The following is a 19,620-nucleotide window of genomic DNA, read 5'->3' on the forward strand; positions in this document are numbered from 1 at the left end:
CAAACTGAAGGTCCTGTAAATTAATGAGAGTAAGTGAGTGAGTGAGTGAGTGAGTGAGTGCGTGAGTGCGTGAGTGAGTGAGTGAGTGAGTGAGTGAGTGAGTGTGGTTTTATGCTGCTTTTAGCAATATTCCAGCAATATCATGGCGGGGTACACCAGAAATGGGCTTCACACATTGTACCCATGTCGGTGTAAATTAATGAAATGGTGTAGTGTACCATGTACTGTATGTTTAGATAATTACTTTAGAGCCTGGAATGAATCAAAGATCATGTGGACAGTAGTCATGATTGATGGGTAAAATACAGACACCCATAACTGCTCTTGATGTACTGTAGAGAGGTACAATGAATGAACGGGACGCAGTATATATTTTTTCTGTGTCTATTCTCTACATTTGTGAGTACTGGACCACATTTGTGCGTCGCGTAAAACCATGCAGTAGTAACTAGTTTAAATGTTTCCAAAAGTCCAAATATCACGTTAGCTGCATTTTGAAGATACAGAATTATAACTGACACTATGATCTTTTAAAGTTACAGTTTAAATATGACCTCACTTCCCAACATCTGTATCTGATATAATCAGTTTTATGGTGAGACAGCCTTCTGTTCCTATGTAGCTGGATTCAGGGGTCCGGAAACCGTCATATGCGCCGGACATGTCCGATTGGGAATCTCAAATGTCCGGTCTAAAATATTGCTTACCGGACATTTAAATTTTTCTGTCCGGACATTTTAAAAAGTATTGTCCGGACATTCTTAAATTTTGACCGGACATGATCAACAGTTAGGACTGAGCAATTTCTGTCTGCAGTTGTAACACAATGAAGATTATCTACACTGACAAGCTTTGTTTGTTTTGATTGCTGTAAATACATCGTACCTAGAATGATAGTCCAATCGGTCAATCACTGTAATAGGCAATAAACTGAGTTGACACTGATTAATCGAGGATTTATTACTGAGAACATCTTGTTAATTTGAGTAAAATGTATTTACAACTGTACATAAATACCTTGCATCATCGATGTACCTCATTATCCTCACAATGCTACGATACGTAACCTCAGTCAAGAAGCGAAAGCGTGACGACAGCCAGTCGACCGATGCAGATCAGTCGAGCGGATCTGCCAAACCCTCAAAGTCTGAATGATCATTTTGTAAGTCGTGGCTAACGACTTTCACTTGGTTGACATACAACGAGGATTTGCAGATTTTATTGTTTTCAGTAGCTAGTCGTATATTGAATCTTGATTGACCGCCATTTTGCTTTCTGTGACGATCGATAACAAAAAATTTTATGGTCAATAATTAAGTACAGATGAAAAAGTATTCAAATAACTACTGCTATCAACGATAGTTTAGGATTTAGGATTATATTATCTGTCTTGTTTTAAATAGTCTTTAGTTTAAAAAAACAAACTTTTCCCGTGAGGTCACGTGATAACCAAATATGGGATAATAGTCTTGATCCAAATGTTACAACGCGTACACTCTAGCAGACTCATGAATATTAATTAGACCGTTCACAACGTTGACAGATCGTTATTATAACAGAAACAAACGAATGTTTTCCATATATATCTAAAATGATATTATTTGTTATTAATTGTCCGGTGATTTAAACAATTTAAATTGAAACAATTCATAATTCATCATATTATGAATACGTAACAACTTGTAATTTGTGTGTAAAAAGTCGTACTAAAACACGCTGTTTGAAGGGGGCGTGGCATAAATGTAAATGTCCGATTGGGATTTTAAATTTTCCGGACCCCTGGCTGGATTAACCCTGCCAGCAACAGGAACAGCGCTGCATAATAGTGGCAACTGCTGCTCTCTCTATTGGTTCATGCTTCCATCAAAAAGAGTGAGTGAGTGAGTATGGTTTTTATGCCGCTTTTAGCAATATTCCAGCAATATTACGGCGGTGACACCAGAAATGGGCTTCACATATTGTACCCATGTCGGGAATCGAACCCGGGTCTTCGGCGTGACGAGCTAACGCTTAAACCACTAGGCTACCCGACCGCCCCCCATCAAAAAGAAGATTTGATGAATATGTAAATGAATTACAACATCACGGCCAAAAATACAGCATTCATAACATCATATTTTATATTTTATATAAAAGGTATATCACATTGTCTCTTATTGAACCAAATATGTACTTCTCTCATGAAGTCGATGCATATTGATTATATTTAACCAATAGGCTAACCCACAGCCCTCTACTGCAGTGAGTATTGCACAAAAACACTGTCTTACATGTTGTAACTTCCATGTGCAAATTGCTGTTATGACCTAGTCTTGTTTATGCAGCGTGACACACCAGACGTGCTTGGAATCACACAAACAGATGTAAATTAGAAGTCAACTGAACAGGAGAATTATTTTAGAAAAGGTCTAAACACTGGTTCAAAGACAAGTTTACCGACAGACTGGACCCAAGGGAATAACAACATATCGAATATCCAGAAAATACTCTCAATTACCAATGTGAATGAAAACATTGGAGTAAATACACAGCTGCTCAAAACCTTATCTGAAGCCCTGATCAAGTGAAACACCCAATGGCTATTTAATGCTAAAATCTATTAACAATTAACAATATAACAGTCAAACTACAACAAATATGACTTTCAGCGAGTCAAAGTATCCACTAAGGCGTCAATAGTGGTAATATGACCGTGGTTGCTGTAAATAACGGTGAGTTGTGCGATCTTCCGATTACTTCACATACAATTTCGCTGAATTGAATATAAACAATATTGAATGAAATTTTAAATAAAATTAATAAAAAAAGACTACAAACATAAGTCCAGATATATAGTGAACTCTTTTTATAACCAGACGGTGTAATTGCATGATTAGGATGCAAATTAAACACGGATTTGCTGACATGGTATTCAGTAACAGTAATGTGTTTGTGTGGGGGGAATAAAACATCAAAACTCTTCAACCCTGTGTATAAGACGCCCCCCTTTAAAGCCCCCTAATTCTAGGTACGAAAAATGCCTTACACACAGCGACATACGGTAGTCATCTTGTGCCAGTCAAAGGCATGATAGCATATTACATCTCTTTTAACAGTGTTTAAGAATGAAAAAAATCAATTCTGATCCATGGATAGCACAATGACACAAATGATAGAAACATATGCTGCTAGTCTTCAACAGCTGTAAATAAATGATCTGCTATCAGTGGAATTTGATATCATTTGTCGCATGAATCATGAAATTCAGATCCACATGTAATGGTGAATTAAAACCTGTCCAACTTTGTCCAGACTTTGAAATGAACAGGATTGCACTACTCCACTCCATTCAAGGACACTTCAAGACTGTGGGGTGCTGGGCGAGCCTTGTGGTTAAAGCGTTGACTCATTGAGTCAGGGTCTGGGTTTAATTCTCCATGTGAGTACAATGTGTGAAACCCATTCCTGGTGTCCCTGTGATATTGCAGGAATGTTGCTAAATGCGGCATCAAACCATACTTACTCACTTCTTGGATTGTTAACATAATCAAGAACTTATGATATAAACTAATAATTATTGCCTCAGGGACTTGTGCAATTCTAAATGACATCTAATAGCCGAATACCCATGCAGTCAGTTTAACTATGTCATCACGTTACAATTAAAATGACACAGTAAGAATATGACCCAACGCATATTTCTACAACAGATACCAAGTTGTCCCCTTGCCTTCTATAGTGATCTGTCAAGCCATGGAAACTGTGCTCTTGGTCTGAATAGGACACACACAGACTGAGAAACAGAATGTACACATTTGGCTGATCAGGATATCTGAACACAAACAACACCATAGTGAAGGGCATATCGTTGGCTGTGCCAAGCTTTCAATATAATCCAACATTCAGCTTTTAAACATGACATGTTGAAAACATAGCTCACATGGCTTTTTGACAAAATATATATTATAAACATAAACCTTGTCCATATTATCCGCAGTTTGTGACTGGCCTGAGTCAGCTTTCGGCAGATCTAGGTAAGTACTTTTTCCACTGTTTTTTTTTAGGCCACCATTAAAAATGTATGTTTGGCCAATGCAACCCTGTTGTATGAAGTAGGTTAGGTGGAGAGGTTGTGTGAGGATTTTTGTGTGGGGGTGTGGGGGTGGGGTGGTGGGGGGTGGTGGGTATTGTGTAAAAATAAATGAAAATGTCACAAGTGCATATCAATGAATCAAATTATATTTCCTCCTGTCTGTACTGGTCTTATCTACAGCTCCTAAGAAAGTTATCTTGGGTGTAAGATTTGCTTACCTTCGAATTTCAGTAAACTGTTTCCTGGAAACCTCTAAAAGCAGCCTTTGTCAGAAGAGAGTCTGATTCTCCCTTCTCAGGCTTATCATGTTTTTCTGAACACATCTAAACTTTCATTGTATCTTGTGAAAGGGGTTCTCACTACCTAGATACATATCCCATAGGCCAAAAGGCCTTATAATACCTTGACCCTTTGACATACCCCGTACTTCGGATTGGGATGTGCCAGAATCTCTCACCTTTTCTTTGTGGGTTGTCTCGCAGTTTCTTGCTGGTGTCCAGAATAAAGGTGATATTGATGAACACAGTCACCAACAGGACCAGCACCAGCCCACCCTGCAACCAACCATTGTGTAACATTATAGTCAACTCCCTAAACCAGAGCCTCTCTAAACCAGTCCACCCTGCAACCAACCATTGTGTAACATTATAGTCAACTCCCTAAACCAGCACCTCTCTAAACCAGTCCACCTTGTAACCAACCATTGTGTAACATTACAGTCAACTCTGTAAACCAGAACCTATCTAAACCAGCCCACCCTGCAACCAACCATTGTGTAACATTACAGTCAACTCTCTAAATCAGCACCTCTCTAAACCAGTCCACCCTGCAACCAATCATTGTGTAACATAACAGTCAACTCTCTAAGCCAGCACCTCTCTAAACCAGCACCTCTCTACACCAGTCCACCTTGTAACCAACCATTGAGTAACATTACAGTCAACTCCCTAAACCAGAACCTCTCCAAACCAGTCCACCCTGCAACCAACCATTGTGTAACGTGATGGTCAACTCTCAAAACCAGCACCTCTCTAAACCAGTTCACCCTGCAACAAACCATTGCGTAACTGACGGTCAATTCTGTAAACCAGCACCTCTCTAAACCAGCCCACTCTGCAACCAACCATTGTGTAATATTACAGTCAACTCCCTCAACCAGCACCTCTCTAAACCAGTCCACCCTGCAACAAACCACTGTGTAACATGACGGTCAACACTGTAAACCAGCCTCTCTCTAAAACAGTCCACCCTGCAACCAACCATTTTGTAACGTAACAGTCAACTCTGTAAGCCAGCACCTCTCTAAACAGGCACCTCTCTACACCAGTCCACCCTGTAACCGACCATTGTGTAAGACTATAGTTAACACCCTAAACCAGCACCTCTCTAAACCATTCTACCCTGCAACCAACCACTGTGTAACATTACAGTCAACTCTCTAAACCAGCACCTCTCTAAACCAGTCCACCCTGTAACCAACCATTGTGTAACATAAGTCACCTCTCTAAACCAGCACCTCTCCAAACCAGCCCACCCTGCAACCAACCATCATGTAACATTACGGTCAACTCTCTAAACCAGCACCTCTCCAAACCAGTCCATCCTGTGACCAACCATTGTGTAAATTCATTAAAATAATCCAGCCCCTCTGTTAACCAATCTACCCTGCAATGAACCATTATGTAACATTTCAATCAACACTCTAAACCATCATGAAATCAACCTTTATGTAACCATGTTTAATGTTAATTCTGCAAAACAGCCAAACTAACATCAACCATTACATGACCTGTAACATATGTAAATGTTCTAAATCAGACCATTTCCTAAACAATCACTTATCTGAAATACAAGAGACAAACAAATTACATTGCCGCATAATATCATCTTAATAAATATAGTCCTATATTCGAATACAAGGGATGAGAATGGGATTGCTTTTTTACATAAAAAACACTGAAAGTAAGCCAGGGGACCAAAAGATTTATGCTTAAATCATAATGGTTTTTATGACAAAATTGACCATGGATGTAATGAAATTCTCATCCCTGAAATCAGGTAGCAAACACAATAACCTTACCTGCAACACTTTGGATATACATCGTCTACTGCTGTAACTGCGAATATGCTGACCATACACATTGCCTCCTTGGAAGCGACTACGGGGGACGTAGGGCTTGGCTCTAGGGTTAGGCACCCAGTTGTCCATCTTACTGGATCTGACGTCACGTGAGTCTTAATGCAGGCAGGCCTCTACTTGTCACTCTCAGTTAAAGCAGCACAGATCTTTGTCTCCACCATTCATATGATTCATTGCCGGAGGCAGTAGTCGATTACTGCAGTGGCTGAAGGTCTGAAAGTTAATCATTGAATATCAATAATAGAAAAGTTCATGAGTAATCTTATCCATAGTGTTAATATGTATCTTATGAGAGCAGGATGCAGCAATAGTGTGCGTGATGAAGATGATGAATGATAGTCAGTGGCAGTTCAGCAATATGACCTGTAATAGGTCTGGCAGTCTGCATAGCAAGCAATCAATCAACACACTGGTACACCATTGCTATTAGGTAGGGTCAGGAACAGGTGGTGATGTGATGTTTGTTGTTTAACGCCGCACTCAGCAATATTCCAGCTATATAAAGGCGGTCTGTAAACAAACGAGTCTGGACCAGACAATCCAGTGATTGGCATCATCCATGATCGATCCACGCAATTGGGATATGATGATATGCATCAACCAAGTCAGTCGCCTCTTATGATAACCATAGTCGTCTTTTACGGCAAGCATGGGTTGCTGAAGACCTATTCTACCCCAGATCTTTACGGGTCTAACAGCTTGTAGTTAGTGAGAGAGTTGGGCAGGTTTAATGCCGCTTGAAAAGTATTTCGGTTATATCTTATTGTATCACTGTCAGGTAGCACAGCTAGAAGGGATGATGGTGATAGTGAAACCTAAAAGCAAGATGCTGTCAACAGCTGGTCAAGTCAAATCATAATCCAGTTAAACCACAGATTCAAATTTCAATTGCATCATCACATGATTCTGACACATCTAAGGGAGGCAACTCTAAACAACGAATTGTGGTGCCATAGAAAATGCTAAAAAACTTCTTATGCTGTAAATGAAAATTTGTCAGACAGGATTTTCGAGTGAGTGGTTAATATTTCCAGACAGGCAGTGAATGATTTAGCAGTTCTGTCTAATGATTCACATGTCTGGTGTACCCCGCCGTGATATTGCTGGAATATTGCTAAAAGCGGTGTAAAACCTCACTCACTCACTCACTCTAATGATTCTTATTGTTAAATAGGCAGTCTACAGTAGTGACTAGTCCCAGTGGCAGTAAAAGGTGAATTTACAGCTAACTACATACAGCAATTGATGTTGGCATTCTCACAGGTCAACTGACTGAACCTCACGATTACAGCAAATGTTGGTCAAAATGTCCAAGTTGGAATAAGCAAATTCCCAATCAGGTTAATATTATTCAAAATAATAAAGATTTGCTCATAACATTTGTTTTTAACTGACATTATAAAGAGAAAATGACTTTGAATGCTTCTTTTAACATTATAGCTGATGTTAAAGTCAAGCCGAGGGGAGGTGGTCTTAAAAAAATTAAAAAATTGGACAATGTACATTTTACCCAAATTGCCTAAAATCATCAACATGTTCATGGTGATGGTCCCTTTAGTAAAAAATCATAGGACAAAAAATGTACGTTTTTGTAAATGACTGTTGACTAGTTGACAGACTGGTACTACATGTTTTGCAACACTGAGGGATGCCTTCTCTGATGGTGATTGTTGTTGAGCACATGTCAACACAGTGGGGTTGATGTGGAGTTATACCACATTGCATCAGTACAGCATGGGACTCACCACGGGAACTACACAGAGATGGACCTTAGGGTCATTACTCAGCCTTGATGGTCAGTCTGAGTCACCAATCAGACAACTCATTCATAAGGCTATCCTTAAAGGGACGTTCTGGTGACCATTTCCGGTACTAGATGTTTTAATTAGTGGAGTGGGAGACAGTGTACTTAGGGTATTGGTTATGAAATTAATAACAAAGTGGGTTTGAATGACTGGCAACATAGCTACCGTATTTTCTTGAGATAGTGCACACCCAAGTATAATCAGACCCCCCTCTAGAGGATTCAGTATTTGGGAAAAACATTTCGAATAGTATGCGCAGAAAAATATTACACTGTACCCCTTCAGCAAATTCTGGTAAATGAACGGGTGATAAGAAATTTTGACAGTACAAATTTGAAATTTGAGATAAAAAATCACCAGACATGTTGATTTACCTTTAAATTGTATTTTTTGTTCTGCTAGGTATTGTTTTACATCAAGGGATTAAGATTACCTTGTGTATTTTTTCGTAAACTAAGTCGGATACAGCAATCAGCTGTACACACATTTTCTTGGAATCTACCAGTGATTTGGTCAAGACACACCCAATGATATAACTTTACAGGATTTTATGCAAGGATCTGAATCTGAAACTATTTTCTTTTCAGGAATAATATATTCCAATATTTTGTTATTTTAGTTGCAGCTTTTACTAAATATATTTAAAATAATAATAACCCTAAGCGTAGCGGCTCATCGCTATTGTCGGTTATTTTTTTTCACATGGAACAATTTGACCATTTACTGTTGGAAAAAAAGTGTGCACTATACCATGCTATACACAAGAAAATACGGTGGATTGCCACTGACCCAAGACTGTTCCGTCTTTGTTACCCATGACTTTTCTAGTTGGAAACACTCACGCTTTACCAAATATACCATGTTAAGCTGATCGGTTCTAAACCCAGTTTGACCAGGCATGACTAAATTATTAAACGAGATCAAGCAGTAGTGAACAAATTTTAGTTCAACTGTCAATGAAACTAAAGCTTTTTGAATAATCGTTACAAGACAATCATATACCCCTCGTGTGCTGCTGTTTTCTTTAAATATCTATAATATACACAAGAAAACAAAGACTGTCAGGTAAAGTTCAAAATGATTACTTATACATGCTTATAGACAGGTCTAGAAGTTGGTCCTGAGACATTTATTGGAACAGGCGCTTAATATGGCAAACATAAATGCAATTATTCCAAAACAATAAACCTCAATAATAATTAATTAAGATATTTGGATTCTTTGATCCCATTGATCAACTTCATCTATATAACATCCTGGGGGCAGTTTGTGAAACTTTGGACTTGAACTATAATCTAATGTTCTAGTAATTACTGGTGTACCAGGCTTAACCTTCCCCTGGCCTGTCCTTCCCCAGGGACAAAATAGCCTAGGCTCAACCTTCCCGGGGAAGGAATATCCTAGGCCAGTTCTTCCCCACCCCTGGCCAGATCTTCGCCCCCTTAAAGTTTTAACTTACCGTATGCTGAACATAAGAGGAAATGGTTCGGCCAAGGCCAGATCCTCCCCACTCAACTTCAGATATGCTGAACATAAGAGGAAATGGTTCGGCCAAGGCCAGATCCTCCCAACTCAACTTCAGATATGCTCAACATAAGAGGAAATGGTTCGGCCAAGGCCAGATCCTCCCAACTCAATTTCAGATATGCTGAACATAAGAGAAAACGGTTCAGCCAAGGCCAGATCCTCCCCACTCAACTTTAGATATGCTGAACATAAGAGGAAACGGTTCAGCCTCGGCCAGATCCTCCCCACTCAACTTTAGATATGCTGAACATAAGAGGAAACGGTTCAGCCAAGGCCAGATCGCCCCCCCTTGACTTCAGACATGCTGAACATAAGAGGAAACGGTTCAGCCTAGGCCAGATCGCCCCCCCTTGACTTCAGACATGCTGAACATAAGAGGAAACGGTTCAGCCTAGGCCAGATCCTCCCCACTCAATTTCAGATATGCTGAACATAAGAGGAAACGGTTTAGCCAAGGCCAGATCCTCCCAACTCAATTTCAGATATGCTCAACATAAGAGAAAACGGTTCAGCCAAGGCCAGATCCTCCCCACTCAACTTTAGATATGCTGAACATAAGAGGAAACGGTTCAGCCTAGGCCAGATCCTCCCCACTCAATTTCAGATATGCTGAACATAAGAGGAAACGGTTTAGCCAAGGCCAGATCCTCCCAACTCAATTTCAGATATGCTGAACATAAGAGGAAACGGTTTAGCCAAGGCCAGATCCTCCCAACTCTATTTCAGATATGCTGAACATAAGAGGAAACGGTTCAGCCAAGGCTAGATCGCCCCCCCTTGACTTCAGACATGCTGAACATAAGAGGAAATGGTTCAGCCTAAGCCAGATCCTCTTCCCCCTTGATGCGAGTAGAAGGAGCAAGTGAGCGACAAAAATATTTTTTGAATTTCCAGTAGCCTAAAACTAGGAGGGAAGATCTATTATGGAGAGTGAGTGAGTGGTATTTTTACACATAAAAAAATATTTAACTTAAAAAAAGAAGAAACGAAATAATGAATAGTGAATGTCATGACGCAAAATTATTATGTCAGGTAGAAAAGGCTGAGCCTACTGATAGAACTGGCCATTGGGATGTTTCGGCCTGTTACTCCGGTATAAAAGTTATTAGCACACATATATGATAATTGATGTATCTTGTCATAACAATTTACAACTCCTCCCTTTTACAAATTACAAATCCACCAAAAAATAATTACCAAATGGAGACTGGGGATGTATACCTTTATATCAACATGAAAGGAAATATGTTATATAATATGTGGGTTAATATTTTATTACCGACCTTATAAACATGTGATCAATAATCAAATTTCTGAAACATGAGAAACGATTACAATTGAAGGTGGAGAATGTGAAACTCTCCATATGAGAAATGTTTGCAATAGAAGGAGTAGAATGTTAAACTCACTATATGTGAAACATTTGCATAAGAAGGTGAAGAATGTGAAACTCACTATATGTGAAACATTTGCAATAGAAGGTGGAGACTGTGAAACTTACTATATGTGAAAAATTTGCAACAGAAGGTGGAGAATGTGAAACTCACTATATGCATGATATGTGAAACATTTGCAATAGAAGGTGGAGAATGTGAAACTCACTATATGTGAAACATTTACAATAGAGGGTGGAAAATGTGAGAGTCACTATGTGAAACATTTGCAACAGAAGGTGAAGATGTGAAACTGAGGAAGAAGTCCAGGAATGTTGTAGGGGCTGTCCCACCTGTTTCTCCCTCGCTGCCCACTACTGAAGTGTGGCATGTACGCTGATCTAGTCAATTCCCTAACCATGAGCTAACATCAATAATTAACTGCAAACCTTCACTATCTTAATGGTCCATCCCAAGAAGACGGACACGAATGTGTTTGTATTGTCATCTTGGACATTCTGTTTGGATGTCTCCATGACGAAACAAATATATCCAGCCTTATTTAACATACTGAAGTTTTTTAACAGCTCACGATGCATTTGTGTTATTGATCTGCAAGTACTCACTGAAACTTTTCATGTGGGTGGATGGAAGGGTTGATTTGGGTGGGTGGGTGGGTGGCCAGTACTTACAACTAGCTGTTTAAGTCTGAGTTGCTGCATGGTGATCACTGAGATGAAGATCTCATGGTACAACCCCACACTATTGAACCCCATGGGCCTCAAAATCAAACCCCTGGGTAAAATACCCAAACAACCAAAAGCTTATCTATAGCTCTGACGATGCTGTGATAATGATGGAATATTAACAATGGATTATATTCTTCAGATTTGTATGCATCATTAAATATACTGATAGAGTGCACAGTAATGTTAAAACTTTAAAACCTCTGGCTGTCACTTTTGGCTCCAAATGAAATTTCTGGACGTCAAACATATCAAATACCTCTTATGTGCTGCTATTTTCTGAAAACAATCTGTCATATACACAATAAAATATGGACTATCATATAAATTTTCGGCCTAAGTAGGGAGTGCTTACAAAGATTACTTGCAGGATTGGTAAAAAGTTGTTTAGGGTGCCTTATTGGAGTATGGCACTTAATAGGGAGAATACAGTATAATGTTATTTTTTTTTTCTTTGATTGTAGATGGACAGATGAACCATAGAAAAGTACACAAAATTATTGTCAGTGTCCATATGTGAAGAAATGGTTCAAATACCATACTGGTTCTATGTTGTAAGTGGACCCCCATTCTGCTGGTACACAACCACACTGATAGGCAAAATGGCATTATGATGTTCTTCTCTATATTTAGGACATTTGACATTTTGCATGACAGTAAATTTTGTACTGCCAGTGATTGTTCAGCCCAGTCCTCGAATTAACACAACAACAAATCTGTCCCTACCGTGTATGGTGCTTTTCACATCGCCACAACAAAGATGAAACAAGTCATCCAAATCTCGCATATCAACATATATAGTCTGGAAGGTAATTTAAGGTACCGACGTTTAATGCAACATTTACTGTTAGCGTTGGGCGTCTCAACGTGTGTGATTCCCATGCAACCTTTCGAGTTGAGTTGATTGGTTTAACTGTGTCATACATGTCATATGGCCCTGTGACGCAGGGGTAGCATTATGCAGATAATCGTTTCAATGAATGCTCGTTCCACCCGTGACAAACAGGTCGGGTTGTTGATGAAATATAGTGATAGCTAAATAGACAGATTTTTTATTCATGCACCTATTGTCTTTAAACAATGTTAAATGTAATATCCAGTTATGCGTGACTGTTTAATCATCTCATACCAACTTTGACTGGAGTAGGTCCGATAGTTTTTCAGATATTGTAGTAAACGTCGGTACGTTAAATTACCTTCCAGACTATACATGTGTTTCATAGATCATCTTCCATTTGTCAGACTGCTAAAAACAACGTTCATGGTTGAGGGCACATCAGGTGTGTGACATATTCCCTTAAATCCGAATAGACGGGTCCTATAACACAGCAATGACTTTAGAAGACACAAATTTGACTGTTTAAGCAAGAATGATTCGAAATGGTGTAGGTGACAGATCCGCTTCTAGCATGTATGGAACTAAGCTATGAGACTAAAACATATCTACTCAGTGAACATATCAGTGACAACAAACTGTGAAACATTAAAATATGAAGTACATACACTTCAAAGGGATACAGTTAACTTTAAATTGGCCTACTTACTAGTGAAAACAAACTGATTATGTTAATGAAGCATCTTAAACTCACTTGTAAATAAAAGTACCATCTCACAAACTTAAGTGAAAAAATATTTACAGTTTAACCAAGCCATTTAAAACTTCAAAGAGATTGCCAGTGTCTGGGTCATATGACCATTAAAAAAAGGGTGTTAAAAAATTTGGTAGTTAAAAAATATGCCGGTGTCTGACAACTGGGAGGACCCCATTTCATAGTGCACATGATGCTATTGTTGGAATGTTTATATAGCTTTCTTCTCATTTTTCTTAACAACATGATTGAACCTACTTTATTAATACTATTAATTCTTAAAAAATCAGTTGAACATGTTGACTCTTTCAAGGTTAAAGTGAGTGAGTTGTGTTTAACGACGTTTTTAACAGTATTCCAGTTATATCACGGTGTGTCTGCTTAATGTGGGAGGAAAGCCCGAAGTGATGCAGGTCTCAGACTTTTACCACTTCAGTGAAACCCGCGAGCACGGGTATGGTGCTGACAAACCTAGAAACATAATCGGGGCGAACCGGGATTTGAACCCACAATCATAGGTTTCTGGCATGCCCAAGTGACGCAACTCTGCACAGCGAATCGCAGCGCCTTAGACGACTGGGCCACCCGTGACCCCTCAAGGTTAAAGAATACAAACTTGAAGATACGGAAATATCATGTTTATAATGTAGTGCATTCAAGTAAAATATATTTTGGTATCTGGAGTCTATCAATTTGTCGGTCACAGACAAATATTATATGTCAAAGATCAGAACACTGTTTTAGTAATCATGTGTATACACCTGTTTCTAGATGTCTTATGCTCAACTTCTAAACTTGCTATGTCATCGTCAAGATGCTGAAGCTGCAAGACATTTCTATTGCTTAGAAATGTGATAACCAACAGATATTATGAACATTGATGATGACATAAGATTTATAACATCTAAAATATGTAATTTAAGAAGTATAACTCGCAGGGTATTATCATGTGATATATTTCAGTAGACATATTTGTGTACCATACTATCATGTATATTGACCACATAAACACAGTCGGTGACTTTAGCTACTAGTCTGTAGCCCTATTCTCGTAAAATTTCTTTCAGTCCAGCAAGCTTTGTTTATCAAAGTTACAACTATATTCTACTGAAAATAATGTCAAATGACTGGTCAAGGCTTGTAGATCAAAACGATTTTGGCAGACTGCGACAAAAATGATGCAGAAATAGCCAGTCAATGAGAGGATGGAGTGCAGGCATTATAAATGCTGATCTTAGCAAGTTGCAATAGTATTAGGCCTAAATACATACCATGGAAAACTAGAACAGATCAATGTGTTATTTAAATAATTTTATAAGGAAAATCTCACATACAGCATAATTTAAGTTTTGGCACACCATACAAGATGTGTATAGTATGACTCCATATTATCACTGGCTCTATATTATCGTGGTATCGGTAAATCTTGTAATCTACATCCCCAGTTGACTGTTTACTTATGCAAAACTTAGCACAATATTTCATCGCATGACTGAATGCAGGACTCATTGCAGTATGTCACGGCTACTCGTAAGTATACACGCCAACTTTTTTATGATAGTTTCTGGAATGTTTTTGAAGTGGAATTACCCCTACCTCTCGGTCGCATGAATACTGATAATGCATAATCCAAAACAGGAATTGATGTAAACCACATAATCCAAACGTATCACACACAAAGTTGTCATACTGCAATAATATAGAGTTGCCCATGCTTGAGTTGCCAATGACAGGTACTTTGTTTACCGAACTCGGTAAGGAAAATCAGCATTGATCAATCCTAATTGATGTGTCAAAAAAGTTGAATAAAGAACAAAAAACATTTTTTCGTATGACACAGTTAATGTGTTTGTAAGCATTCGCCATTACAATCCATTATGAATTATCTACCACGATAATATAGCGTACCATGTTACAACAGGACCAAGGCTTCTATCATAAACTTCTTTCTATATTTTTGTTTGCAGGTTCATCATGTTTATTTACAAAAGTGCAATACTCATCTTGTTCCTTAAATGTGTTTAATAATATTTGCCAGAAAGTTTCAAAAGAAAACTACTCAGTAGGCTTATGCGTTAACTTAAGTTATCAATCACTTGTAATAGTGTAAATAATGACTGAGATTTATACCAATGTTGGTATTACATAAACTTTTAAATTAAGTAAGTACTGCTTCGACCGTGTTGTCAGTGTTGAAAATTAACCCATCGTAAATACTTCTCAGTGATGGAGGCACGTAGCGTAGATAAGACCGACTGACGATGTGAAAGTAACCGTGACAACAGGTTTCTCAAAATGGGAGTAGGCTTGATTATCACGATTTACTGTTAGATGAAGCTTGTGTTCCTAGACTTCATCATTCCGACGTTTTACATCAAAGAACATGGAATGAAAATAAAATATTTTGAGGGTACTCACCATACACTTTGTATCCAGAAACAAGATCATCAGATGTCCGTTGAAAGGGAATTTATATTAGTAAATGCCAGTGTGTATACTCACAAACGCCTCTGGCAAAACCGAGTCTAAGGGACATAACTCTATCGAAGATTTACATAATACCACGAAAAATATGAATAGACCCGGTAATTACAATAATTTGGTATATACACAACTAGTGTACATATATGTACTGCTTTGTGTACTATTATGTTCTTTCTTTAGATGAAATTACTACTTCCAAATGATATGCATACTGTTAAAAAAGTGCAGCACCTTCAACGATATTTATTTGATATCATGTATTTTTAACGTTCTTATTCGTGTGTTTTTGGCTGCTTAGAATTTAACGAGGGCAAAAATATAAATGTATTACCACTTACGCCTGTTACAAAACATATTTGTTGGCAGAGTACAAATACAGACCCGGGGCATATCTATACCGTATATATATACACGTAAATCATATCAAATATTCCTTTAAAGTAACTGGAACAAGATACAGGCCAAGAAGATTTAAAATATTTCCGCTAGTATTTTATAAATCATAACTATGAATACAAGGAACAATTGTTATGCGTAAATATATATTGCTCATTGTTACATCTAAGCAAGATAATGAGGGAAAACGTTTGAAGTGTCCACTCTGGAGAGAGATTTCGCAGATGTCAACTATTTTTCAGATGATGTAATGTTATAAACTGAAGAAATGTGACGTCATATCACTACAGATGACCAATCGAAATTCAGAATCACTAAAATGCACATGCACAATAATCGGTAATATTATTGGGAATAAGTTTTTCTTTGTTTTCACAAGGATGCTTCATCCCGAGCACCGCCCCAGATTTTCCCTTGCGGTCAACTTGGTATCTCTGCCACAGGCCTCGCCACATCTTAGTCGTTTTGTGTAGGGTTGGGGGGGGGGGGGGGGTATTTCCCAGATATTGTCACAATTTTCATGTCGATAATGTGTACCTTGTTTCTCAGTACCGATTGTCATATTTCTCCCACTTTTGAATGCGATCGTTCGTTCATCTGCGTTGCCCTGCTACATCTATAGGGAACAACTCACAAGACACTTCCCTCTCAAAAATAACTTCGTCCAATTTACGACATCAAGTTCCGGCGTATGTTCGAATGTCCAGAAATGACGTCATGATAGAACAATGTTAATTTTTATCGTGAAATAAACCGCGCTTCATTCTTCGTTTTTCTTTGCGATTTATAGCGTAGCTTTATCTTAAATATGGTTATCATCTATTTCATTTTTGAAACCTCTCCTGAGACATTGTATGTATGTACTTAGTGTCGTCATTAACTATTAGAGGGATAGTTGGCACAGACAATAGGGGGTTATGAATGACTTCAATCAACTTGACGGGGAGCTCTAGTCCGCCTTTAAAGAACCAGCTAAATAAGAGACGGTGTATGGTATTGTATATGTTGACTGATGAGAAGGATAACACTCTGACAAATGAATGGATTTCATACAAAATATTTTTGCAAGTCAGAGCTGTATGAAGTACTGTATTAATGAAGCACCAGCTGAAAATGGGCATCAGGTCATGAAGCGGTCTCTAAAATCACCACAAATTCACTTATGGAGTCGATGGAGTCGATGTAGTTGTTGTGGCTTTAAGTGTTTCAGAGGTCACCTTCTGCAGTAGCAATTTCGGCTGACCTGTCCCTCTTGGGGACTCCTGTGTGTGGGTAGGGTACACATGTCTATTGTGAATTTTGTAGTCACAGAATTTCTGATTTTGTTTTGATGTGATTTCTGTTTTCGTATATTGATATCATTTCATTTATATTTAGACTGCTGTATATACGTTCGAGTAGCTGTCCATCTCTCAGAAACAGAGTTAGTTTGGCCTTCGCTATTGCATCTCTTGGCTTTAGGAGGGAGTCGGTGTAGAAGCAGTGTGGTACTTAGCAGCCATTATGGGGTGTTCTCACTTTGCCGGCAGGTATTGTAGTCAAGAACAATATGGATTAAGTCCAGAAATAGTTTCAGACTATAGTGTACCTGTTGCAGGGGTACCCTCCAAGTGTGGCCACCGACCTGCCTGAGCCTCACTCAACACAGTGTCCACACTGGGAATTGGATGACGTCACAGTGTCACACGGGGACAACTGATCGTAATTAATTAAGTAATTGAGTAAGGAACTAGCAACTAATTCTGGACTGATAAAGAAAAATTCTCTGCACATGTCAGCAGTAAATTAAGGAAATTAAGCAGGAAATTAGTCTGTAATAAATAGCACCATGCATGTCCATTGGTCACATTTCACTATGGACCCGTGAAGATTCCGGGGTAGAATAGATCTTCAGCAACCCATGCTTGCCGTAAAAGGCGACTATGCTTGTCGTAAAAGGCGACTAACGGGATCGGGTGGTCAGGCCTATATATCCAGACAACTGTGTACATGAGAAAGAAATTGATTAATGAGTCAGCTATCAAATTTCCATCAATTTTCTAACGCTTCATCACATCCCTGTTAAAATATGAGTACCCCTCGAATATGACATAATATGGCGGCTAAGCAAAATAGTATATATGAACACGAAAAATGAACAAAGACTCCTTCAGTGAATACAATCAGGTAAAAATAACTGTTAATACTGTAAAGGGGCAATTTAGAAAAGAGATCGGCTGCAGCCATGCCAGTCTCCGTTAACAGTCGGCCGGAACCTGATATATGACCAGTATCAAATTCCAGCAGCATGAATGTGAGGGGGGGGGGGGGGGGAACTGTGACAAGATTTCGAGATAGGAGATAGTTCCGTGAAGAAATCTTGATGAAACATAAGTTGCTACCACTTTGTATACATGAATACACATTTGTAGTCAACCCTGCGAAATGCGTCCACACAGTAGAGGTTTTGGATTGGGTGGAGTCCACTATCGTCTACAGTGCACTTTGCCTACAGTCATAGTCTGTCTTACAGACCCTGATACAAATATATATCAAATACAGCCCATGCAAGTCTATAATGTTTGGCAAGTCTAGATCACTGCAGTATCTGAAAATGAAGAGAGTCACTGGGCTCCTTTTATTTTTTATTAAGATAACTGAACAACTGTTGTTTTTTTATGTACGACATGTTCATTTCAGAGACTAGATTTTAGTCTACCTACAGTCACTTTGCCTACAGAAATTGTAGCATGGTGTGGTAGTTTGCCTACACTAAGAATAATACATCCCTAACTGACAAATGGATTAGTCCACTCACTGTCTCGTTACAGGTTAAAAATTTCAAACAAAGATACTGTAACAACATATCAAGAAAAAACTTGTAACTCTCTGATCTTGTTATGTTGTTAGCCAGCATATAATTTCAGTGAAACATTTCTTAAGAAAAGTGGTGCCATAACCGTAGACGGTTTTTCATGGATTGGTCATAACAGGTCAAGTTTACACGCAAGAGCTAAACGAGGCTCAGGAGGCGTAGGAGTGCTGGTGAAAAATAGTTTTCTAGTGAATAACCATGTTGAAATTCTTGACAAGGAAATTGAAGATATATTGTGGGTCAAAATTTCAAGTAAACATACCGAGGATGTAATGTGCCTGTGCGTTGCATACCTTCCTCCATCTGGATCAACAAGGTCTCATGATATAGAAGTGTTTTTCACAAAACTTTTAGAACAGTTTTATACATATCAAAATATAGGAACTTGTGTATTAACAGGGGACATCAATGCAAGATGTGGTGACTATTCTGATTTCATTGAAGGTGTAGATGATGTTGTTCAACGTGAAGCAATTGATCATTGTATAAATTCTGCAGGGCAATTGTTTATAGATTTCTTAGTTGATTGCAACCTGTGTATGGTAAATGGAAGGATAGGAGAAAATAACTTCACATCAGTGTCAACAAAAGGAAAAGCTGTAGTTGATTACATTGTGCTGCCACATGAACAGTT

At 38.5% G+C, this 19,620-nt stretch overlaps 2 protein-coding genes across 4 annotated transcripts in view; one reads left to right on the forward strand and one right to left on the reverse strand.

The window, feature by feature from the left end:
* Positions 1-15,760, reverse strand: part of LOC139480339 (protein O-linked-mannose beta-1,2-N-acetylglucosaminyltransferase 1-like) — a 52,772-nt gene extending 37,012 nt beyond the window's left edge. For 2 of the 3 annotated variants that reach the window (XM_071263401.1, XM_071263403.1), the window contains exons 1-3: positions 15,671-15,760; positions 6,153-6,425; positions 4,530-4,626 (exon numbers count right to left, since the gene is read on the reverse strand). In XM_071263401.1, the coding sequence (XP_071119502.1) occupies positions 4,530-4,626; positions 6,153-6,281 (226 nt within the window). In that variant the 5' untranslated portion in view covers positions 6,282-6,425; positions 15,671-15,760. Of the gene's footprint in view, positions 1-4,290; positions 4,297-4,529; positions 4,627-6,152; positions 6,426-15,670 lie in introns of those variants that run through there. The other variant, XM_071263402.1, reaches the window with a different exon arrangement.
* LOC139480337 (3'-5' exoribonuclease HELZ2-like) overlaps positions 3,866-19,620 on the forward strand; it is a 66,647-nt gene continuing 50,892 nt past the window's right edge. The window contains exon 1 of the mRNA XM_071263399.1: positions 3,866-4,013. The gene's annotated coding sequence lies outside the window, so the exon portion shown is untranslated. The remainder of the gene's footprint in view (positions 4,014-19,620) is intronic.

The sequence above is a fragment of the Haliotis cracherodii genome, unplaced genomic scaffold (assembly GCF_022045235.1).
Source record: "Haliotis cracherodii isolate W230 unplaced genomic scaffold, xgHalCrac1.p SCAF_4, whole genome shotgun sequence".
In the NCBI taxonomy this organism is placed as follows: Eukaryota; Metazoa; Mollusca; class Gastropoda; order Lepetellida; family Haliotidae; genus Haliotis; species Haliotis cracherodii.